This window comes from Ranitomeya variabilis, chromosome 4, assembly GCF_051348905.1.
Source record: "Ranitomeya variabilis isolate aRanVar5 chromosome 4, aRanVar5.hap1, whole genome shotgun sequence".
NCBI classification, from domain to species: Eukaryota; Metazoa; Chordata; class Amphibia; order Anura; family Dendrobatidae; genus Ranitomeya; species Ranitomeya variabilis.
Genome location: NC_135235.1, coordinates 608,176,856 through 608,201,918, shown reverse-complemented (window position 1 = coordinate 608,201,918; position 25,063 = coordinate 608,176,856). Strand labels below are relative to the sequence as shown.

Sequence of the window (25,063 nt, the reverse complement as noted above, 5' to 3'; positions counted from 1 at the left end):
CAGTTCCAGGAACTGGACCACAAAAGGGAGTGGGCTTCTGCAAATCCCTCCCAAGGGTGTGTATGTAGGTGGTGAGGAGGTACTACCAGGTGTCAGACATACATGGCCGGATATTGTCCATTATAACGCCGGTAAGTGTGCCTTAGCATGGGAAGAATGGCGCCTGTCAGGGGTGTCCCACTCCTCAAGATTGAAATTGCATCACCAAGAAGGAAAAGTTGTGGAGTTACGGAAATCACAGGATGGAGACATGTTACTGATCTGAAAATGATGAAAATATGGAAGCAAAGTTCTCGATTTATTCAATATGGAGTATGAGTGGTACAAGCAGATAATTACAGCCTCGACTGCTATTGGTGAGTATATTAATGCCCGCACCTCTGGTTCCACCACCAAATCAGTGTAACACCAAGCTGTTAGTGACCTGGAATGAAGACTAGAGGGGTCCGGCTACCATACATTATCCCACCCCATACCATAGTCCTGGTAGTAGACCCATCGAGATGTTCCCACACGAAGGCCTATGCTATGGAGTTGCCCACATGGTCTCAGATGGAGACCAGCAGCAGGAATGGAGCAGTGGAGATTGGAATGGAGGTCTGTCCTGTTCAGCGGTGAGCCCTGCTTTTAAGATAGCTGGATATTGGTCTGAAGACGAGGTGGGCAACACCATGAAGAGGCCTTCACCAGGGAACGTCAAATGGGTGCTTTCACCTGGGATTATGGTGTGAGGTGGGATAATATACAGTAGCTGGACCCCTCTTGTCTTCATTTCAGGTCCAGTAACAGGAAGGCGTTACATTGATTTTTGTGGTGGAACCAGTGGTTCAGCCATTTCTCCAAAGCAGTCCAGGAGCCATTTTTTAACACTAGGCCGCATGCAGTGATCCCAGGGCCCCTTTCAAAAGTTTTCTATGGGGCCTGGTAGAATTAATGAAGTCTCCAACCACACGGAGTTCTTTTTTTTTTTTTTTTAAAGGGGGATCCCACATAAAGTCCCATTACATAGCGGAAAATCCCGACTAATATAATATCCATGCTGCAGTCATCTGGGACGTATAATTGTACCATCGAGACACCCACTCCTCTGTTTCCTTTTTAAGATGTATCCCTCCGGCTATATTTGTATGTACATGCCGCTTGTATCTGTGAATAAATACTGCGTGGGTGGAAATGCTCCTCAGTGAATCGCACGTTCTCTCCCCCATATGTCTCATTCACCAGTTGCTATAGGTTTAACTTCTTGTCTTCCCTTACACTGCGACCCCCGCCCATGCTTGGGAAAATTAGAGATTGTGAAGGTCTCCCTCTAGTGGTAAAGGGCAGAAATGCTGAACTTGGTTTTAGGAATGAATGGAGTAGAAAACCTTATGTAATGCCACTATGAATGATGGGTTTGGAAGCAAATATTAACCTCATTAAACTTCTCTTATGTTATATAATTATGTTTTATGCATGAATAAAGTTTAGTATACTAAATATAATTATTCAAACATCATTACCAGACATTAGAGAGGTGCAGTTTTATCCTGATCTCATAAATTACCTTTAGTTATTATATTATAATATTTTATTTAAGGACATTCTTTTAATATATATATATATATATATATATATATATATATATATATATATATATGTATGTATATATTATGTCGACAAAAAAAATGTGTGTTTGTAGTATATATATAAATATATATATATTTATTGGTTGTAGTTAATATTTTTTTATAATCGTACTGTAATATATAAATATGATTAAAAAAATATAAAGATGATATATGAGATTAGAATTTTTTAAGCTTCTCTACTAGAAGCTGTCATGGACAAGAGTGATGTTGTGCCTAGTTAGAAAGGCTGATTTGTTTCCTCTGTAACCTTGTTTTACATAGGAGACACTCAAGGGTTGCTGCCATGGTGCTATTATGTTGCCTTAGCTTTCAATTGAAAGGGGCTGAACTGCAGTACCAGTTATCACCACCGACATAAGTGGCACTGTGCATGGTTTTCAAATAAATGTAGTTAAGCTGCAATACCAGATATCATCACGGACATCAGTGGCCCTGTGTCTAGTTTTCAAATGAGCTGGGCTGAGCTACAGTACCGGGTTTCACCACAGGCACGAGTGGTGCTGTGTGTACTTTTCAATATGAACAGGGCTGAGCTGCATTACCAGACACTACCACCGACAAAAGTGGCGCTGTTTCTAGTTTTCAAGTGAATGGGGATAATGTGCAGTACCAGACACTGCCACGAATAATACCAAGTGTGTGGTACAACACACTGTGACGAATAAGAGGGGCATTATGTTTAGTTTTCAAATGAACGGAGCTAAGCTGCAGTACCAGATACTACCACATTCAAAAGTGGCACTCTTTTGGTAATTTTTTTTTACATCGCTTTGATTTTTTCCTATACACCTTGCATCACTTGAGGTTCATGTTTTCTTTTTCCTCAGGGTTTTGCAACACCCCAACCTTCTTCAGTGTCTGGCGCAGTGGGCGGAGATCACCCCTTATCTGCTGGTCATGGAGTTCTGCCCGCTGGTGAGTGCCTTGGATAAATGCTGACATGGGATGACGCACTGCTGGTGTCTTATGTAACCCAGAATGTAGGTTACTTACACAGCGCAGCGAGTCAGGGCGTGCCAACCGAACTGATGTTTTTCACACCAAACAATTAACACCAAACTAATTTAAACACATGTCTTATTACTGCACATTAAGTATCTGTATAATTAAAGGCGCATCTCGCGGCGTGCTACTTCCAGGCAGGGTGTCACTACGATCCGAACGATCATCAGACTACAGTGATAATTCTAACACGAAAATGGTCTTCATGTAGATTCCCATCTTCTTCAGTTTCTCCAATAGTCCATCTAGTGTAACACAGGAAATAATAGACAGGAGGGGAGAGGAGGGAGATGAAGCTGCAGATTCTCACTTTAGATTCAAGGGGAGGTAAGTTTATTATCAGTGCAATATTTGCAGCTGCTTTTTCGGATTGTGATATATTTTTTTAAGTCTATGCTGAATTTGTCAAAAAGAAAATTACTACAACCCGAGAATAAAACCAACCTAATATCAAGAGATGTCAAAAGAAAATTTTTTTTTTCTGCGCCGGTGATAGTGCAAATTAGGAAAATATCACATTACACAGACATTGACTACCGTAAATTAAGTATATATATATATATATATATATATATATATATATATATATATATATATATATATGTGTGTGTGTACATATAGAACCAGAAAAGTTGTACTGAAAAAAACCCAATAAAAATTCTTGTACACTAGTTGTAAAAAAAACAATGTCCTTCAGATTGTGGGAAAAAAAAAGAAATTTCTATATCTATTCCGTATTATTGATCTAAAATCCATCTGGTATTAAAATCTAAATAGGATACAATGTGGGTAGGGAGAGAGGAGGGAGACACTACTGCAGTTTTCCATCAATTGTAGAAATCTAAAACAAAAAAAACACCATGCCCTTGAGATTATGGGGAAAAATAAAGAATCTTTATCTATCTTATATTCCATATTATATATCTAAAGTCCATCTGGTGTTAAAATCTAAATAGGATAAAAATGGTGGGTGGGTGGATGGAGAGGAGGGAGACGCAGCTGCAGTTTCTCACTTTTGTGTTTTGGGGCATGTTCTATGCTGGAGTAGACAGGAAGCCACTGTTGTCCATAAACCCCTGAAGATATCCCTGATAACAGCTGGATTATCAAACGTTCTGAATTAGTGGATGCCGGATTGTAATTTTCAATTGTATGTAACCTCTAGGGGGATCTGAAGGGCTATCTCCAGAGCTGTGCAGCCACGGAGTCCACGTCGCCTGACCCACTGACCCTGCAGCGGATGGGCTGTGAAGTTTGCTGCGGGATCCTTCACCTGCACAAGAATAACTACACCCACAGGTCAGAAGACAACATCTCTGCTTCCTGTGAATTATCCAGAGCTGTAGGTTAGGTGGGATCATGCATTTCACCATGTTGTGACCCCCTCCCGTAAACCCAGAACTTTCTCTTGGGCATCTATGGACGCTTCTTGGTTTGTCCCCTGGAACAATATCCTGATGCTGAATGAGTGGGACATGCAGGCTCCAGCATCAGTGATTTTGTTGCAGGCGGCACTCACTGCTCCTGGTCTCTCGGACGGCAGCGCCTGGTGACGCTTATCATTTGTCTTCCCTCCGCTACACGTGTGCATGTTCCAGTACTTGTTGCTTTTTTGTGATCTCCATGGAAAGTTCTTCAACCTTCTAATATGCTTTCTTTATCAATTCCCCAACATTTTTTTTAGCACTCTGCTTGCTGTCAGTGAACAGTCGCTTACACCCAGAGACTGTACAGACAGTCCGCTATTGCAGCAAACCATCAGCTGTAAAAAATATTAAGTCTGTACAGGTTTTCAGCTTCTGGATATAAAAGAAGAACGTTGCCCTGACAGCAAACAGAGATCTTGAAAATGGTGGGCAGTTTGATACATAAGTGTTATAAATGCTTATTATACAAGTTGTATTTATGTAAACCTGGGAAACCCATTTATTCTGACCATAGAGGTCAGCTGACAACTATAACGCATTACCGTCCTGAAATGGGTTGTCAGAGATTCCTAGTATAGGGTTCATACAGCCATACTGAGGCATCCATAGTCTTCCCAAATCACTTCCACTATAACAGCACCAAGAATACCTTGACCTTCAAGGTCACAGGCCCCTTTTAGACATTGGCCCACGGGCAGTGCCCTACAGTCTAAATGCCCAGTCCATTCTGGTGTAAGTAAAATCATGATCTAAGAAGAAATCATTTCTCATTTCACCATTTAATAATTTACATATAGTTTATGTTTACATAAAAAAAAACTTCAGAGCTGCATTCACAATTCTGCAGCCTTCAGAGCTGAAATCTTTAAGAATTCCCTTCATCTACAGAGATGATGTAGGAGATACTAACTGCTCAACTGTGGGAGGTGTGTCTGACCACAGGATTGTTGACTGTTTCCAACAAAACCAACAGAATTGTGAATTCAGCTCTGGGCTATAATGTTTTGACATAAGTACATTTGGGAGTAAGTTCTAATAATGTTTCTATATTAAAAGGTTTCCGTGTTTCTCCTGAGCTGCTTCCGTAACACAGACATCAGTTCCCTAATTCTGCCGAGTCTGGACTTCCTGTCATGTGCCCTCCACTCGCATGAGCGTGTTCTTATAAGTAGAGGTCACCTGACAGGAAGTCCATAGACAGGACTATGTGGTTGGTACCATAGCAACCGCAGAGGAAGCAAAACATTGACATTATTGCAGCAGTGAGATGAGTAAAAGGTGAACAACAGTAAATATTATTATAGAAAAAAAGAAAGCCCCTGTATATTGACGAGGATGAGGCTCAGCCGCCCACTTCTGCGCCCGCATTGGTGAACACAAGCGGGCAGGAGCAGCTGTGAGAGCCACAGAGCCAAATTCTACTGCAACAATTTGTAAAAAAAAAATACAATTTTGTCTTCACTACTTCTTTAAGTTGCTTAAATTGAAACCCAATACCCCACAGTGACCCCAAAGCTGTGTCAGCCATACAGTGACCCTATACCAGTGTCAGCTGTATAGCGACCCCATAACAGTGTCAGCTGTGTAGAGACCCCATAACAGTGTCAGCTGTGTAGAGACCCCATAACAGTGTCATCCATACAGACCCTATACCAGTGTCAGCTGTATAAAGACCCAATACCAGTGTTATCCATACAGAGACCCAATACCAGTGTCATCCGTAGAGACCCTATACCAGTGTCAGCCATACAGAGACTCCATAACAGTGTCATCCATAGAGACCCTATACCAGTGTCAGCCATACAGAGACTCCATAACAGTGTCATCCAGAGACCCTATACCAGTGTCAGCCATACAGAGACTCCATAACAGTGTCATCCAGAGACCCTATACCAGTGTCAGTCATATAGAGACCCCATAACAATGTCATCCAGAGACCCTATACCAGTGTCAGCCATACAGAGACTCCATAACAGTGTCATCCGTAGAGACCCTATACCAGTGTCAGCCATACAGAGACTCCATAACAGTGTCATCCATAGAGACCCTATACCAGTGTCAGCCATACAGAGACTCCATAACAGTGTCATCCAGAGACCCTATACCAGTGTCAGCCATACAGAGACTCCATAACAGTGTCATCCATAGAGACCCTATACCAGTGTCAGTCATATAGAGACCCCATAACAATGCCAGCCGTATAGAGGCCCCATAACTGTGTCAGCTGTACATAGACCCTATGCCAGTGTCACCCATACAGAGACCCTATACCAGTGCTCAGCTACGCAGTGATTTCTTAACCATTTCAGCCATACTGTGACCCAATAGCAGTGTCACTCACATAGTGACCCCATAACAGTGCTCAGCCGTACAATGATTCTTTAACAGTTTAGCCATACTGTGACCTCATTTGTGACTCCATAATAGTAGTCAGCCGTACAGTGACCCCATAACAGTGCTCAACCATACATTGACCCCTTAAGTGTCATCCATACTGTGACCCCATAACAGTGTTAAGCCACACAGAGTCCCCTTAACAATGTCATCCATACTGTGACCACATAATAGTGTTTAGCCACACAGTGACCCCATTAATGTCAGTTGTACAGTGACCCCATAGCAGGGCTCAGCCACACAGTAACCCCATAACAGTGTCAGTCACTCAGTGATCACATAATAACAGTGTCAGTCACACAGTGAACCCATAAGAGTGGCCAGCCATATAGTGATCTCATCAGAGTGACCCCATAAACAATGTCAAACACACGTTGACCCCATAATAGGAATGTCAGCCATACAGTGACCCCATAACAGTTTTAGCCACACAGGGACCTCATATTACAGTACACGGAATACTGTGATCCCATAATAACAGTATGAGCCATGTTGTTACCCCATAATAAATGGATAGATAGATAGATACATCAGCATGCTGCGATTGTCCGCATATCTCAGCTGAGAAACGCCAATGCAAGTCTATGGGTGGGAGAAAAAATAGCACAGCACACAGACCATCAGAGTGACTTGCGAGAAATTCTCAGGCATTGGGCAGGTGACAGGAAAGTTTCAGCCATTATTTGCTCATTTTGCAAGTGTGTAAGAAAATCTCACCATACGGATGACACACGGATACTTTTTTGAGAAAAAAAACACATCCTTGCATTGCACAAGGATGAGATACGGATCACCATATGGAGAACATTTGCGCGATTCTCAGCAGACAAAATCGGACAGATTTTTTATACATTGTGTGTGACCCCAGCCTTAGATAGATAGATATTAGATATAAGATAGATAGATAGATATTAGATAGACAGATTAATATTAGATATGAGATACATACATGATAGATAGATAGATAGATAGATAGATAGATAGATAGATAGATAGATAGATAGATAAAAATCCAAAAAAATTGGAGGCAGCACACCGTTTGTAGTGAAAAGGAGCTATTTGTACACCTGTTTTATCATTATTAATTGATGTCTAAATGCATATTTTTCAATGACTTTTCTATCTATATTTATGCACTGTACTTTATGTGATGAATAATTCCTGTATCACTGTCTGTACTTTATGCATGTTAATTGTAATGTAAATACATGCTCTTACAATGATGATTAATGCAAATGATTATAATTATGTATACCCTTTATATACCTGGCACTTTCACATGTTCACTGCTTGAGAAAGGTTCCTGTTGGGACCGAAACGTTGCCTTCTGGGCAGATTAAATAGCTCCTCTTCACTACAAATGGTGTGCTGCCTCCAATTTTTAATTTTTATAATTGAGGTTTGGTATTTGCCTGGGTGGCTCTGCACCCGGACTCTTTTTTTTGTGCTGCTCTAATTTTCTTCTAGATAGATAGATAGATAGATAGATAGATAGATAGATAGATAGATAGATAGATACATATGAGATAGATAGACAGATAGATAGATAGATAGATAGATAGATAGATAGATAGATAGACAGATAGATAGATAGATAGATAGATAGATAGATAGATAGATAGATAGATAGATAGATATGGGATAGATAGATAGATAGATAGATAGATAGATAGATAGATAGATAGATAGATATGGGATAGATAGATATTAGATATGAGATAGATATTAGATATGAGATAGATAGATGTTAGATATGAGATGGATGGATGGATAGATAAATATGGGATAGATATTAGATAGATAGATGTGAGATAGATATTAGATAGGTAGATAGATAGATATGAGATAGATAGATAGAATACACGATTACAATCTAATCTAGAAAAAATAAATCATGATTTCTGAGTACTGCTACCAGTATAGGATGCAGGAAGAGCTCACAAGAGCCGTCTCCTCCAAATGCTGACTCAGCACTGCAGCCGCAGAGGAAAACAAACTCCGAGAAGAATCCCAGTCTCCATGATCATGCACCATGAAATGACACCACGGATCCTGAACGATTAAGAGCAGAACAATCCACCATCTTTTCATTTTGCTCTCTGATGGTTGTAAATCTACCGTATATACAGTATGTATATTCATAAAATGGAAAAAGCTTGGGGTGAGGAATTTTGTAGCCCGTATTGATTGTCACCCCTGCGTGCTATTTAAAGGGTCTCCTCCCAGTTGTCCGTTTGCAGATGGGATCATGGTCCCGGGTTTGGCGGATTTTCCCTTTTGGACGCACGCTCGGTTTATGGCGCCTCTCAGGTGTCTGTCTCACTGTCTGTCTCTCCTCTCCAATACGTAGTGATCTCGCTCTGCGGAACTGTCTCCTCTCGGCTGACTTGACTGTGAAAATTGGCGATTATGGTCTGTCTCATTCTAAGTTTCGGGTAAGTACTGAAATGTCACATTTATTATTGCCAATCATATACAGAAAAGAGGGCGCTATTGAGCAGGGTAGATGCATTTTGTCAGGGGGTGAAGACAGGAAACCAAAGTTTCTGTTTTTAAGCCATTTTTCATTTTCGAGCTTTCGTTGTTTCTTACTTTTCCAAGAGTTTTTTTTATTTTTCCATCAATATAGCCACATTGGAGCTGATGATTTGCAGGACAAGTTGCAGTTCTGAATTACTCCATTGACTTTGCTATATCATGTACTGAAAAACAAAAAAACCAAAAAAATCCAAGTGGTGTGGAACTGAAGAAAAGCTGACATTTTGCCTGCCGGTACTTTATTTCTGTTCTTACAACATTCACTTTGCGGTCAAAAATGACCTGATAACTTTGTTCTATTTTTTTTTTTAACTACAATACTTAAAGAAATTAAAATCTTCAAAAAAAAAATTGCTTCAGTCGCCATATTCTGAAAGCCATAACTTTTTTTTATTTTTCAGTCAATAGAGATTACATTAGTTGTATTATTTTTTTGGCCGTACAAGCTGCAGTTTTTATTGGTACTATTTCGTGTCCATACAACTTTCTTGTTAATCCATATTTGTGGGGATAGAAGCTAACAAACAAAACCATACATTTTGCAATGTCATTGACATCAGCATACACCGATAGCAGCTACTGTGCAGGCACGGCAGGTGACATTTTCAAATTGATTTTTTTTTTCCTCTATCTGAATAACCTGAAAAAAATGTATCATACCTCCGAGTAGTTATGACTGCTCAGAGATTTAGTTTTCATTGCGGCAGCTGAATGATTTACAGCTAGTAGCCAGCCTAAGTACATGTGGGGGTTGCCTGGTTGCTAGGGAATCCCCAAATGTAATCAAGCAGGCTAATAGCTGTAAATCTTTCAGCTGCCCCGATGAAAACTATATCTCCGAGCAGTCATAAATACTCGAAGGTCACCCGAGCAAAAGTACACTCGCTCATTACTATCTGTCATGCATCAACATATCATTTCAGGGGTTGTGATCAGAGCTAGTTGGAGTTCACAGCCGGCACTCACGCTGTATGAAGCAGGCTCAGCTCCTGAGCCAGCTCAATCCAGTGATGGCACACTTCTTCTACACATGTACGATGGCAGTCGCCAAACAAAAAAAAGCTAAAGCTTTGGTTTCAGTGTGCATTTTTTTCTTTCTTGAAAGTATTTTTTTTTCTACAAAAGGACATATAAATATAGTCTTATTGGAGCATGGCGTCTTTAGTCCCCTACATGTAAGAGGTACTGGTATCTTGGCGGTTGATGCTGACCCACCTTCTCCAACAATTGTCTAGATTTGGTCACACCTATAGGGTAATGTTCCCCAAAGGGTGCATCAGAATATACATTTCTTTTTTTTTCCTGCCGCTCAGACGCTCCTGTTACCATATTCCACACATTCTGTATTCTGTAATCAAACACCCTGGCGCTCTGCCAGCTGTCCCCAGCTTGTGCCAGAAGAAGCACCACCAGGCTGCCCAGATTAAGGAAGGGGAGGGGAAGTAGTCACTCTCCCATCTCTGAGCAGGGTAGGAGGGGACTTCGGTGTAACCTCTCTCTCTGTCAGGGTGAATCAGACGTCTGCTGATCCTCGGGGAGGAGGAAGAGAAGGAGGAGGGGGGGAGTAGTAGGAAGAAGAAGAAGAACAAGCAGCGGCAGTGGTGGCAGGGAAGCTTAAAGTGTATCTAAGCGGCCGGCTATGTTTGTGTCTTGCAGGATGACTACCTTGTGACGTCGGACCAGCTGTGGGTTCCGCTGCGCTGGATCGCACCGGAGCTCATTGATGAAGTACATGGGAACCTGCTGGTCGTGGATCAGACCAAGGCCAGTAACATCTGGTAGGAACCAGCGATGTTTGTCTCTTGTCACTAGCAGCAGGTTTTGGGTGGAGCCCCGTGCCTCCACGATGATGTATCACGCTCCGTGCCATCTGCATTATCGCTTATGTACAAACACTTTGCGTTGGGCACACGGGTGGGACCATGACATGTCACCCTTACTAACCTGAATGTGAATGTATACCTTAGTGGCGTAACCCCCCACCCCACTACAAGTAGAGATTATAGGGTGGGTTTAGGAAAGAGTAGTGAACATGCATCTACTCGGACGATAGACCCCCCCATCCAGTCATCCAGTTCCAGTGTATACGTAACAGGCGATTAAATCTATAGAAGGATAAAAATATATTTGGCGTCATTGTCTGCTTATAAATATTATATGGAGGGGATCTGCCTCTAGCCCACCTATAGATTTAAGCTGCCCGATAGTAAGAGGAAGGTTGAACTTGATGGACCTAGGTCTTTATTTAACCTATGTTGCGCGACCAAAAACATTTTTGCAACTTGAGCGACTATTTTAGAGCTGTTGTAAAAATAAAATAAAATTCAGATAAATCGCAGACACACTGAAGTCTTACGGCAAGTTAGTCACGTGCAACTTGCAGCCATTTGTGAGGAAAACCTTGTATGAAATGTCACCATGCTGCGCTGTGATCCTGATGTTGCACGACACGTTGTCCTAGCTTTACCCCGTATATCAGGTCCGTAGAGGACATCTGTAGGAACGAGCAGCATGTAAATTATTATGGTACTCACACACCGGCACCGGATATTCATGCAGAAAATACCAAAGTGGGTTCAGATGGCCATATTGAAAATTGGGCCAGTCATGACCGCAAATAGATGCAGACGTGGCGACCTCCACAGGCGTATTTTTCAAGCATTTTTCCAGAGTATTCATTATAACGCCTGTTACATGCACTACTCAACAGCAGACCCCATAGATAAGGCCTTAGTTCTCTATAGGCAATTCTATAGTTACTTGTCTATAGGAACTAACGATACGGACTCAGCTTTCGTTTTTCCTTATTTTGATTGGTTGCTATGGGCAACAGACAACTCTTTTATCAGACAGATCTCTGTTGTCATATCTCTCTTGAAGGTGTTGCCCACAGCAACCAATCTCCTTGCTTTCATTTTCTAATGGTGGTCACAGACAGTTTCTTCAGCATATTCGGTTGGTTGCCGAGGGCAACAAAGACACGTTTTCTGTACACGTCATTCATTACGAATGCCCACCAATCAGCTTTGATTTTCTTACTTGTGATGGAAAAAATGACAATAGACAAGGCAGGTTTCTTATCGTTTTCTTGTAGAATTATTTGTTTTCTTGTATGGATTTTATATGCCAAGGCCCAAAGATCCCTCGGGCTTATATGAGGACATCAGTATTATAATATTGGGGGATCTCGTACAGATATTACATAGGGGCCTAAGAGAAATAAAAGGAGAACATGTGCGATACCATTTCCTTGTCTTTTTGACCCAAATAGGGTCAAATTCATAATAACTGTGCCATCCAGTGGCTAAATAAAGAAAATTGGTGGAAGGTTCTGCCAGTGTTTGATAGTTGCCCTTTTGACCTCCCTGTAATTTGGCCCAAATTCCAAGCCTTGTCCCAGGAGTAGGATAGCCAGTATGTCTCTGTATTCTGCTGGTGCCTAATATTTGGAGTTCCAAACATCTCTAAAAGTCCATGGGCCCCATTCATTATTGCATTTGCATCTTTTCTTTTAGTCTAGTTTTTGTTTTTTTTCACCTGTTTTTCATTTGGTCTTTATTTTAAATTTTTTTTAAATTTGTGTCTATTTTATGTGTTCACTTTTTCTTTCAATGCTCGCCAAGCCGAGTAGGGTTTGAGGTTATGTTTTGGCTGATTTTTGCTCAGATATGCTCAAGTCTACCCCGGAGTGATTTTATTTGCGTCTGGACTTTTTATTCATATTTTAGCAGAACATGCAAACTTTTATGCCAAAAAGGTCACCAAAAAAAAGGTTAAAAGCAAAAAAGAAAGATCATATTTGAATATGGGCAAAATTAATGAACCTTGTGCATCATTTTAAAGAATTTGGTGCAAAAACTTCAACGAATAGCTCAAGACAAAGAAAAGTGACTGAAAGCTACAAATGGTTAAACGGGTCATATATTTATCTGTGATATTGAAAAGGGGAATCGCAGGTACCCCAACCCTACAGAGGGCTTAAATACACTTCATATACATAGCGCTCTGATTGTAGGTGCCTCCAATGCTGAAAGATTATAGTGCACGCCACCCAATATGGCCGTATTCTCTCAGCAGCTTTTTACAGCCCAGAGGGATGTGTGGTTTATTATGAATAGACCGAGATGCTTAGATATCATATAGTAAGGCACAGGTTGCCTTCTAGTGAAGGCTGGGTGGGGTGGGACTCATTGTACGCTGGTAATTATAAGTTACAGACTGAGTGAGCCAAAGTTCACCAAATAACTGAACAAGTTAAAACAATGGAGCACAGTGTCGTGTTTACCGTCTGAGCGCGCCAGTGAGGGAAAAAAGAAAGCCCTTAATTATGTCATCCCTGCTATGCAAATGGAGGCGGGCGCATCAGGAATAAACCACATGCAGCTCCGGTGATTTTACACTAAAATCTACTCCACCTGATTTACAATATATAGTGCTTATCATATGCAAATGGCAGCATCCGGAATTAGCCACATGCAGGTTGTGTCCCTTTCCCCCCCATATTAAACTCTACCTTAACAAAGGATACACTAACGTCTACTGCATCTGCTTCATTGTACATGGTGGTTATGAAATGCTAATGGAGGCATCTGGAATAAACCCCATGCAGCTTGTATGTTTTTTCACAATTGAATCTCACCTCACCCTAAAGCGCTTGTCCTTTGAAAACAAATCATGACTAGTGATGAGCGAATATACTCGGTACTCGAGATTTCCCCAGCACGCTCGGGTGACCTAAGAGTATTTTGTAGTGCTCGGAGATTTAGTTTTCCTCACCTCAGCTGAATGATTTACATCTCTTAGCCAGCTTGATTACATGTGGGGATTCCCTAGCAACCAGGCAACCCCCACATGTACTTATGCTGGCTAACAGATGAAAATCATTCAGCTGAGGTGAGGAAAACTAAATCTCCGAGCACTAAAAAAGACTCAGAGGTCACCCGAGCGTGCTCGGGAAATCTCGAGTAACGAGTATATTCGCTCATCACTAATTATGACCTATCCATAGAATAGGTGGATTCATCAGGTTCAACTGCAGGTCTGCACCAGTCGGTAGAAGGGGGGGACGGCAGTGAGCATAGTCAGCCATTGCCTCATTCATTCCAAACTGAGCAACGGTTGGGGCAAAACGGGGATAAAAATTCCCCATTTTGCCAATCGGTATTTGTCCCAAGGGTCGGACACCCTGCAGATAGGTTACTACTTATTTTTACTAGACAACCCCTTAAGAAATTATACCCTATCTGCTCCATTGTGCAGAACAGATAAAAGATTATACCATTATGACTGTGCCAGTGCTTGTGATCTGTGTCATTCGGTGGTTTATAAGGCTTCTTCTTTCTCACAAAGGTCCCTGGGCGTCACTCTTTGGGAGCTGTTCGAGCTGGGACGTCAGCCGTATGACACTTACTCCGACCGCCAAGTCCTTTGCTATGTTATCAAGGAACAGCAGCTTAAACTACCCAAGCCCCAAATCAAGCAACTCCTCTCGGACCGCTGGTAAGATATCATGGGGTTACATATATGATGTTCTTGCATGTGAACCAACCAAGGAATTTGCATTATCTGGCCATATCACTTGCATCGCCAACCAAAAGGGTTTGTCCTCTCTGGACAATCCCTTTTATTAAAAGTGTTCCCTGAAGACAGGTTATATTAACACGAGGGACTTCCAACAATCAGCTGATGAAAGCAGGCAATTATAATTATTCAATTTTGTGTATTTTTTGTCTACTTTTTTTTGTTCAATTGTTTTTCATTTATGTCTTCTTTTAACTTGCTCCTTTTCTAAAGTCTATAATATATGTGTTTGCCTTTTTTTCCCCATTTTTTTCATTGTGGGAAGGGTTTAGGGTCCCTGCCAGATATTTTAAGCTCAAAATGTATTTTAGCAGAAATAGCGGCTTTTTATGCTTAAAGGTAGCAAAACAAGTTAAACACACAAATAAAGAGCATTTATCATTTTGCTCAAAATTCACGAACCACGTGCGCCACTTTGAAGAGTTTGATGTACAAATTATCAATGAATATCACAAGACCTAAAAAAAAAAAAAAAAAAAAAAGGAAACATGACTTAAAGAAATGCAAATGATGCATTGAGACTTTAATTGCCCTGGATCACCATCACAGGGTCTTCCAGAGAGGGAGACACTCTTTGTAGCTGCTATCTGCTTTCTCTTATGAAGTATTGTTTTCTTTGAATCAGACAATCCCTTTAAGTATGTTCTGAGGGGGTCATCTGTCATGGATAAAGAGAAACTATCTCTGAAGGACTTGTCCTATGTTACAGAGAAAAGTGAATGGAGTTGTGTGTAATACTCAGTCTCCCCTGTGGAGGCACTGCAGGGAAATTGAATACTTATATTAAGGTTTCCCCAAAGCTGATCACTGGGGGTATCAGCACCATTAAAATTTGTGATCAGCTCATAGCCTAAATATTTTTCTAAAAAGTAGAAATTGTTCAGTGGAGAACCCCTCTAACAGTATGGTATATATCGCTTTATAACACATCAGCCATTCTTGGCTGTTCGCTGTTGAGCCAAAGCTTGGAACTAATAATGGAGGAGTACAATTTCCATAGCGCGCGACAGGGAAGGGAATAGAGGCATCAATTGTATCATCTTGGAAACTAGGAGTCACCAGGGATTTTCTCCAACCAGAAAAACATGTGCACAGGATGAATAAGTCACCAGAGAAACCTACACATGGCAGGTCACATGCCATAGAAACGTAGCAAAGGTTAGAAATGCGCCCAATCACTCAATAAAACCTCATCATCACATAATATAGCTCTAAGTTGTGCCGTTCCGCTGTTATTCCTGCTGATAAACTATGGAAAATGTTCAAATTGGGGACTTCTGAGACTTCTCCCTACATATTCTGATGTTGGCCAATGATCTAATGATGCTTACAGGGACCATCCAACTTTCCCTGATGACAGATGTTGGGGAAAGAAGGATCGAGCATGTTTGATTTCAGCTTGCTCAATCTTTTGTTTCTATAGGAGATAAGTGATTGATTTCCATTTTCCCATTGAAATAAGCATGCACAATCACCAAACTGAGCATGCATGTTTATGGAGAGGTTGACTTCTTTAATGTGTACGGTCACATTCATATTTTGTAAGTGCACAGCCTATTGACAAGGTGAATGTTTCCATTTTTTTTGTTGTTGCACTCACTCACGTCTGTTTTCTCTTCCAGGTATGAGGTGATGCAGTTTTGCTGGCTGCAACCAGAGCAAAGACCCTCAGTCGAGGAGGTGCACCTTCTTCTGTCCTACTTAAGTGTTAAGGGTGCTGACGAGCTGGAGGAAGAATTTGAAAAGCGCTGGAACGCCATGAGACCCAATGGTGGAGCCGATAGCGGGGCTCACCATGAATCGGAGCTCTCTTCCTACCCGCTACTGGAGCATTTCTCCTCTGATGGATTTCACTCTGATGGAGATGATGTGTTAACAGTCACTCAGACAAGTCAGGGGCTCAACTTTGAGTATAAGTGGGAGCGTGGACGGCATGACCAATACCCACTGAGTCCTGGTTGCCAACAATACCAGGACATGTACTACACAACAGGCACTGGAGACAGAATCAGTCTGGGTGTTTCGCCATCTGGATATGAGAATAAGGACTGTACTTCTGACTCTCGGCCACTTGAGTTGGTACCAGTTGTGAGCGCCCGTAGTCCATCGGTGGCAGGAGACTACTACATCCGTATTGAGGAACATTTAGGCAACGTCCATCAAGAAGACATCCCACAGCATGAACAGCATAGCCCAAAAGATAAAGAAGAACTCAGTGCAGAGGAGCAGCAGTCTGAGCATAGTCCTGCCATAAGCCTTTCGATGGAGCCCCTGTTGATACATGTAGGTAGCTCTACTGAAGAGACCTGTTGGGTAGATCAGGCCAAAAATCTAAATTCATGCTCTCCCTGTGGGGCAGAAGAACACCCAGTAGTAGAGAACGACAGGTGCGAGGGTTTTGTTGACCCTCTTGGACCCTCACCATCTTTCAATCCTATATGCCACGGAGAAGAAGTACCACTGTCAGATGTTTCAGAAAGCGAGGACATTGGGCAGATCTGTAGGTTCGATTCTGTTACAATTGAAGCTGAAGATGGTTTGGACATATCTGAAAGGACTTCACAGCTTCCCGCATTTTCCCCACATTGGGCATCAAACATTTCATCGAACAATAATATCTCAAGTGAACCGCAACCACACAGCCCTGGTGTCTGGTGTAACCACCGCTCTGAAGACACCCAGGAAAACGAGTCATTGCCTCCGTACGGACCTGAAACATGGCAGGCCATGGAGACTGGAGAAGGAGACAATAACATGTCCATAGCTGAAGGATTGCAGGAAGATTTTTACAAAGCTGAAGAGCATATGACACAGGAACTTTCAGAAACTCAGGTCCCTCCTGGACAGTGCTCCCCCACACAAGTTAAAACCACTGTACCACATCCCGATCACATCCCCCATCCACTAGAGTCTTCAGATAGTCCAGATGTAGATTCAGGTCAAGAAATGGATCCACTTGGGGTAGGTTTGATAATAAATTGTGAAGTTTCAGAGTCTTCATGCAACCTTCAGACCACGGAAAAGGACAACGTATCTATTGCTGTATCTCAAGGGGTCTCACTTTCTCCAGATAAAGAGATAAAGGACCCAGAGGAGAAGTCCGTCCATAAAGACTTTTATCAGATGCAGAGTGACAGTGAAGATGAGGATACCATGGAGCTAACTTCAGGGGTGTATACAGACCTCTCCAGCGAGAGAGGAGACATGGCTCCATCCTTCAGGTCCCTGCAGATACAAGTAGGCACTCCGGACTCTTTGGATTCTTTGGACATGCCATCTACTGCCAGCTCGTGTGAGGCATTTGGCCTTGCAACCTATGCCCCATGTGCACAGCACAAAGCACTTGACAGTGGCTATGACACGGAAAACTATGAGTCTCCGGAGTTCGTATTGAAAGAACCACAAGACAACAGAGAAAGCGAAGTTTACTACCAGCTCGGTCAGTCCCAGGAACATAGCCTGGAACCTGGAGATATGCCAATGTCCCGCTCTGTAAGCAGCGATTTACAAGGTCTAGATGCCAAGAATCCCTACAGAGATTCTGCATATTTCTCAGACTATGACTCTTTTAATCGCGAAGAAGAGGAGGAGGGCGACCAAGGAGATGAAAGAGAACTGCAAGAAGCCTCCGAGAGCTTACTGTGTACAAAGCTGGATGTAGAAACCACTGTCTCAGATTTAGGAGAAAATGTTGAGGACTTAAATGTTGATCATTTTCCTTCTACGACCAAGGTGGAAGGAGCTCTTCCGGAGATAACGGTTTCTTCACTACCTTCTACTTCTCCAAAAGAGGTTTCATTGCTGGCGCCTCCTCTGATAGTTAGGGAAGAGTCAGTGGATGAAGGTTTGGGATTAGATTCCTCTACTGAGAAGCAACCCAACATAAGTTCATCTGTCGAGCCAACCCCCTCCCACAGGACCTTCACACTGTCCCCTGTTCAGTTGTGCCTGACCAAAACTTGTATGGTCAAACCAGGTGCAGCAGGTAGCATCACACTGACCACGGGTCTGCAGGCAGATGACAAGTCAGGCAATCGAGAAGTACTGGGAGCCTGCCATCTACCCAAATGCCTTTCTCCTCCACTGATCCGGAAGGAAGGTAAAGTTGGCGACTCTACAGAGGAAGATGATGAAGATGAAGAAAGCGATGACAGCGACGAGTCAGATGAAGAACTCCGATGCTATAATATCCAGGAGCACAGCGAAGAAAGTGAGGAAGAACACACCACCGTGCCCATTGTTATCACAGATAATGGGAGCTGTGGGCATCTCAGAAGCCTCCTGAAAGTGCCACCTGGTTTCTTGCCACAGGCTGAAACGACCGAACTGGACAGGAAGAAGAAGGCTGTCTCTTTTTTTGACGATGTCACAGTCTATTTATTTGATCAGGTACATAACTTTCAGAAGTAACATAAAATGTTCTCGTAGATCAGCGGTCTCCAAACTGCAACTCTCCAGTAGTTGCAAACTGCAACCCCCAGCATACCCTCACAATCATTCAATTTTTTTTTAACATAGATATCAGTGGAAATATTAGGATGTGGTTGCACATCATTTTCATATACATCAATGAGACTGAACTCATAAGTGTCAATGTTGGACTTTTATTTTGGCGCCAACTGAGAGTTCCCAGTATCTTCGAATATGGTGGAGGGAGGGTGGTTGACCACATGGGATTTCCAGTTAAGACTTATATAATGGGCCTTCCGTGATGTGTGGCCCTTCGTCCTGATGAGTGCTGCAGTAGATATGTGACAGAGTCAGTGTTGATGGTAAAATTTATAGGAAGGCCTCCACAGTGTAGACAGGATCCTAAGACCTGTTGTGTTGCTTTGGTTCCAGGAGAGCCCAACACTGGAGCTACCGGATCAGGAAATCCCAGAACTTCCCTCTGTGCTGCAGGAGATGACTTTTAAGGAGCCCACAAACCACCTCCTAGGTAAAAAGTAAATAAATAAATAAAATAATAGGGGCAAGGAGCTTCCTGGAGTGGCAAGTGAAGGGATATGGGGGACTTGGATATCACGCTTGTACCAGATTTAGGGTTCATGTTGTCACAGCATCCTTCAAGTACAAGTAATGTAGTGTCTCTGAGGATTGGTCACCCTAAAAGCACCTTTATTTATTTTCACCCAATGCATCTAAAAAGAAAAATGATGCAGCTTGGCAATAAGGTCTTGAATAAAAATCTACTACGATTTAGTGTCAACAGCGGAAATGCAAACCCGTGCATCTCCAAACAAGCTACAAACAAGTAGCCTGATCCTGTAGTCATAGACCTATTATCTTTCCCCTACTTCTTGCTAACCTATTAGGTGTATGGTAGTATAAGGTAGATATCAGATAGAAGAGAGTGTATGATTGCAGGATTGGACTGCCCAGAGTATGCTTGTAGTCCGTTTCTTTGGCAACACATAGGTCGGCATAGAAGCTGCAGAAACAAAGCGAGACTATGTGAAAAATGGCTCTGTTTTTCACTTTACATGCATTGGAGCAGTGGAAAAAACAAATTTGTTGTAAAGATGGACATACCCTTTAATATAAATGTTCCCTTTCGGATATGTGCGCTCGTGGATTAACCACTACGGCGCTTGAGATTACAGTCTCTAAGCCTATTCGGTACTCCTGTCTGTGACGTACATAGACATTAAGCTGACACATAGGAGATAATCCAGTAAATCAATGCAGCTTTGAATGAAGAAGATTCCCACACAGAGAGAAAAAGTGCGGGGGGGCGCTACGCCTGCACAGCTAAAACGTGTGCGAATAATAAATATGCAATTTTTATCTGTAGTAAATGCTGTTCTCCTGAATCCTGCATTGTTTTTCTTTTGTTTCTGTGCCTCTCTGTTTCCTGTATATCGATCTAGTGTTTTTAGCCAATTGGGCGTGGTTCTTAGCTCTTCTCTGAGGGAGTCTTCTTGATAACCACACCCCCTTAGTTAGAATGGACTGGATTGACATACAGGGAAAAGGGGGCCATATCTCAGGAAAGGCGCAGGAACAAAAGAAAGGCAACGCCGGATTCAGGTGAACAACAGCATTTACACCAGGTTAAAAAAAAAAGAAACCCGACAGGTCCACTTTAAACCTTAATTCTTGCATAATGAAAAATTTCTAATATAGCTTAAATTTTGTGGCATTTTCAAGACCTGTGCTTGCTGGAGGAAATTATAAAGTTATAAATTCGGTACATTAGGGTATTGATGCAGTGCAGTAATTAATGGGATTTTCCTCACAAACAACACCTGTCCACAGGATAAGTGAGAAATCTAATGTTTGGTGACGATCTGACCTTTGAGACCCCCACCGATTCTGAGAATGGGGGATGGGGGTCCTCTGTCTGCAATGTGAATGGGGTTGTACAGACATAACGATCGCTCTATTCCCCATCTATGAGAACAGTGGTCACACATAGGCACAACGACCCCATTCTCATTGTCTGGTTGTGATCCACACTTCCCCTTCCTTCAGTTTCTAGGACAGGAAGTATCTGTCTGACAGTCGTATTGTCAGCCGTATTGGCTCTCATGTAGATGCTTTTTCGGTCACCCAGTGTTGGATGGACTAACTCTTTTGTCTGTTCCTTGGCAGCCGGTGGAGAGTTTGAGTGGGACGAGGCCTTGCCCATTAAACCTGTGAAATCTTCCTTTATAACCTCTCTAACGCCGGTCGTGCTGAATACTGAAGTGGACAGCACCCCTGATCCCATACCTGCACCCACTCCTGTGCCCACTCCCATGCCCATCCAGAAGCCGCAGCTGCCTGTTCAGTTTTCCAGATTCAGCGTCTCTCCAACTGCTGTGTCCCGATTCTCTATAACACAAGTGGCCGATAATGCCGTTGGATCACTGGAAGGTGAGGACAAACCGCAATTATTATTTGTGCCTTTTCTTATTTTTAAAGACCACTAACCTACAAATGGAGAGATTGCTGGACTTGTCATCAGTCTCACTGCCCTATAAATGGTTCCTGACCTGTCTGTGCAGCTTGTATTAACTATATTATATGTGAGGTTCGGAGGTTATTTCTCATCTCTATGAGGAAGTTGTTGTCGGAGGTTGGGTGCGGCACAGCTTGTGGTTTTAGGTTCCACAAAAACATTTAGCTTCACATCAGTCATGTATGAATGGGAAAGTGATGATCGCGTCAATGCGTACAATAGAGGAATTCATTTTTAGCGTATTCAGTAGCCCCGCTATCTGAATTTTAATGGTCTTTGTGGCAGAACTTTTGTTATTATTAGACACTTTCACTTTACAATAATCATACTTAGAGGTGATCGCAGCAGATCAGAAATGTCACTGATTGGAGGCACAGATGGCATTCTATGACAGTGCCATACCAACATTGGTGTTGGTGTAAGAGGGTTGAAAACTGGACTGAGATGTTCATCCTCTTCTGAGAGCCGGTCTCCTTTGACACATTTCTAGCCCCTCTAATATTGCATCTGTTTGCGTATTAGCCACCTGTCTTCTTGCCAGTCTCAGTGTGAGTAGAATGGGCAGCCAAGCCTTAGCCGAGCTGGGTTTTAGGCGGTTAAATTTTTTTTTTTCCACATGTAGTGTGACTGTACACAGGAGTATGAAAGGTAGATATGGCCTCTGATTATTTCAGGTCCAGATTCGCTCAGGGGCAGTCGAGGAGGGAATGAGCAGCAGGTTGAATCTCTGCATCTTCCACATTAGCCAGTACGGTGTGCTGCCTCAGGTTTCGTCATGGAGAGGAGGTTAACACCATGGTTTTCCTAGGTAGTAGACTTGTGAGTCACTCATAAGGAGAAGCCCTCCCCCATAGCAAGATAAATGCCTGGGAAAGTATAGAGGTCTACTATAATGTCAAAGGGAGGAAAGCAAGAAGACTGAAAAGCGAGTGAAGGCGAGAGAGAAACTGACTCCTAAAGAGATGGTGAGGTATGGTTGCCAGGAGAGTAGCGAGTATCCACTGCCTGAAAGAGATGACAAACAAAACGCTAGACTCAGAAGTGACCATCTACAACTAAGCCTTTGAAAAAGACGAGAGTATGAGCTGTAACTGTGAGAGGGACAAAGAAGAAGAAGAAACCTGTGCGGATAGTGGACCTGATAGGAAAGAGTTCCATTTCGGCGTGAGATAGGAAGAAACAAGAGTCTTAGTGCATGCCAGAACTGTGTAGGAGTTATTAGAGACTCAGTCACGCTATTGTGTCTTCTATTACAAGTAAAGTTGTACCAGTTCTTCCATGCCACCCCTATGGCAGTGTAATGCTGGTGAACCATCCTTACATTGTTAGAATGGGGATGCTTTGGACCCATTAGGATGACAGCCTTTTTATTCCCATATTTTTAGCATACATTAGGCTCTTTACTAATCTCCATGCTTTCTGCTTCCACTCAGACAAAATAAAGACCGGAGATCAAGTCTAATGTGCGGATTTTAATTGGAGGCGTCCGAAACTCAGGACTGGACAGCCCATCACGCCATGGAGCTGTCTGGAGGAAAGTCTTAATGTCTATTTGGTTGCTGCTGTCGAGGAACCCTTTTATCCCCAGATGCGAATGGTGTACGCAAGGGGGAGGACATTACTGTGGTTTGCACTCAAGGTTCAGACTTGTGCTGGCGTGTCTGTAGGACCGCATGGTCCGTAAGTGTGCCGATCTTCTGATGAATGTGGGTATGTGTACCTACTATGTGTACATAGCATCCCAATACCTGTCCCCCATGACCCCACTCACAGGTAAGGCAGCCATTTTGTGGAATTGACCATTGGTATGGCAGCTGAGTAAACGTACAAAATGGCCGACGTCACAAAGACTAAGTTGTGAATAGATTTCCACCATTAACTCACTGACCAATGAGATGAAAAATATAATTGTATATCATAAAATTAATGCCCTTCTTTCACCCAATAAGATGCTAAAATCACATTGGATTCTCCAATGCCAGTGTAAAGGTTGGACGTTTCTAAAAGCGCAGTATGGCAGTGGGGAAGAAAATTATATATTTATGACACTGCGCTGCAAATTAATGGACATTGCATGACCCAGTGACCGAACTGTCAAGCCACAGCCATATGGATGTATCCTGGAACAGTTAAGAAACCTGTTGGATCCATAAAAAAAAAAGGCCACCATGCCTCCTGAGGGAGCACCACACTGGTCTACCCATAGGACCTACAGGTGGATGAAAATATTTATATTTTGTAACAGATTACAAATGAACGATCGATCTGTCCTGCTGTTTGTGGGGTGACCTGTGCAAATGCTCTGGGCCCACCTCACACCCCATCTTGTGTGTGTATATATGCATATCTATATACTGTATATTGTATAAGCGAGAGTATAAGGGCCAGTGTACAAAGGATTTATTTTTTACAATGACCTCCATATGATTTGTGTGCACCCATAGAAGACCTCACTTGTTATCTTGATTCCGACATAATGTAACGCAGCACTTTACGCGTCAAACATGAACAGACAATAACCTCAGCTGAGGCGTCAGCCGTTTGCTCCTTTTATCTATAGAGGGGCAGCGGCCATTTTGTGAACTGAAAACATTGGGGAAGGTTTGAGACTAGACTGAAATTGAAACGGTTTTTGTTGCCCATGGCAACCAATTAGAGCACATCTTTTATCCATCAAGAGAATGATGAAAAATGAAAGCTGTGCTGTGATTGGTCGTTAAAGGCAGCAGACAGCTTCACGTATCCCCACCCCAATGTCCTCATTGATTTGGTCCACAAAATGGTGGCCACCTCAGAGTGACTCCATCCCCATTTCTCATGCATCCACTTATTTTTAACCTACCAATAACTGCATGTCTTTTGTCGACAGACCTGTTATCAGGTCAACCTGCCTAATGCCACAGTGGTGGTGTAATACATTATTATGCCAATCATGGAGGCAAAGTGAACATGTTTGCACCTGCTACTGTTGAAATTACAATACCTAACAGTCTCTGCCAGCCACATGCTGGGGGTTGTTGTTTCTCACCAGTTCAAATAGTCACTGGCCATGTAGTAGTGGCCTCTTTCCCATACAAGGCTACCTTTTCTTACAGGCCGTTATGAAATATGGAGGACTGCAAAAAAATAAAAATAATAGATTTGCGTATTTAGAGGGTGTCAAGATTTTAATAAAGTTGAATGTACAACTATCAGAAAGATACATTACTAATATATTGTGTCCATGATCTGCAGTGTCCTCCATGTTGGTCTGCTGCTGGATATGTAAACAAAGCTTGTCTAATATCCGTAGAGGACAGGCTACATCCTGTATTTTTCTTCAGTTCCTACTACTCTGTTGCCCCCCATTGTTTACAATGCCGAGCAGCTGATTAACAGGGGTCCCATTACAACTTCGCCCTCCAGTGGAAGATTACTGCCCACAATGTCGATAGATAGGAGACAATAATATAACAGGCCTCTTGTTTCTGTAATCAGTGTCCAGGTTCCCACCCAAAGTGAGCAGAGCTGCAGTGTAAATAATGGGGGCATCATAGCAGTGGCCACCA

At 42.5% G+C, this 25,063-nt stretch overlaps 1 protein-coding gene across 7 annotated transcripts in view; it reads left to right on the top strand.

Moving 5' to 3' along the window:
* The window catches only part of AATK (apoptosis associated tyrosine kinase), a 140,473-nt gene extending 115,725 nt beyond the window's left edge, over positions 1–24,748 (top strand). For all 7 annotated transcript variants that reach the window (XM_077253333.1, XM_077253334.1, XM_077253332.1 and 4 more), the window contains 9 exons: positions 2,459–2,546; positions 3,799–3,932; positions 8,805–8,889; positions 10,649–10,770; positions 14,342–14,491; positions 16,195–18,961; positions 19,415–19,511; positions 21,167–21,430; positions 22,949–24,748. In XM_077253333.1, the coding sequence (XP_077109448.1) occupies positions 2,459–2,546; positions 3,799–3,932; positions 8,805–8,889; positions 10,649–10,770; positions 14,342–14,491; positions 16,195–18,961; positions 19,415–19,511; positions 21,167–21,430; positions 22,949–22,977 (3,736 nt within the window). In that variant the 3' untranslated portion in view covers positions 22,978–24,748. The remainder of the gene's footprint in view (positions 1–2,458; positions 2,547–3,798; positions 3,933–8,804; positions 8,890–10,648; positions 10,771–14,341; positions 14,492–16,194; positions 18,962–19,414; positions 19,512–21,166; positions 21,431–22,948) is intronic.
* Positions 24,749–25,063: the final 315 nt, after the last annotated feature.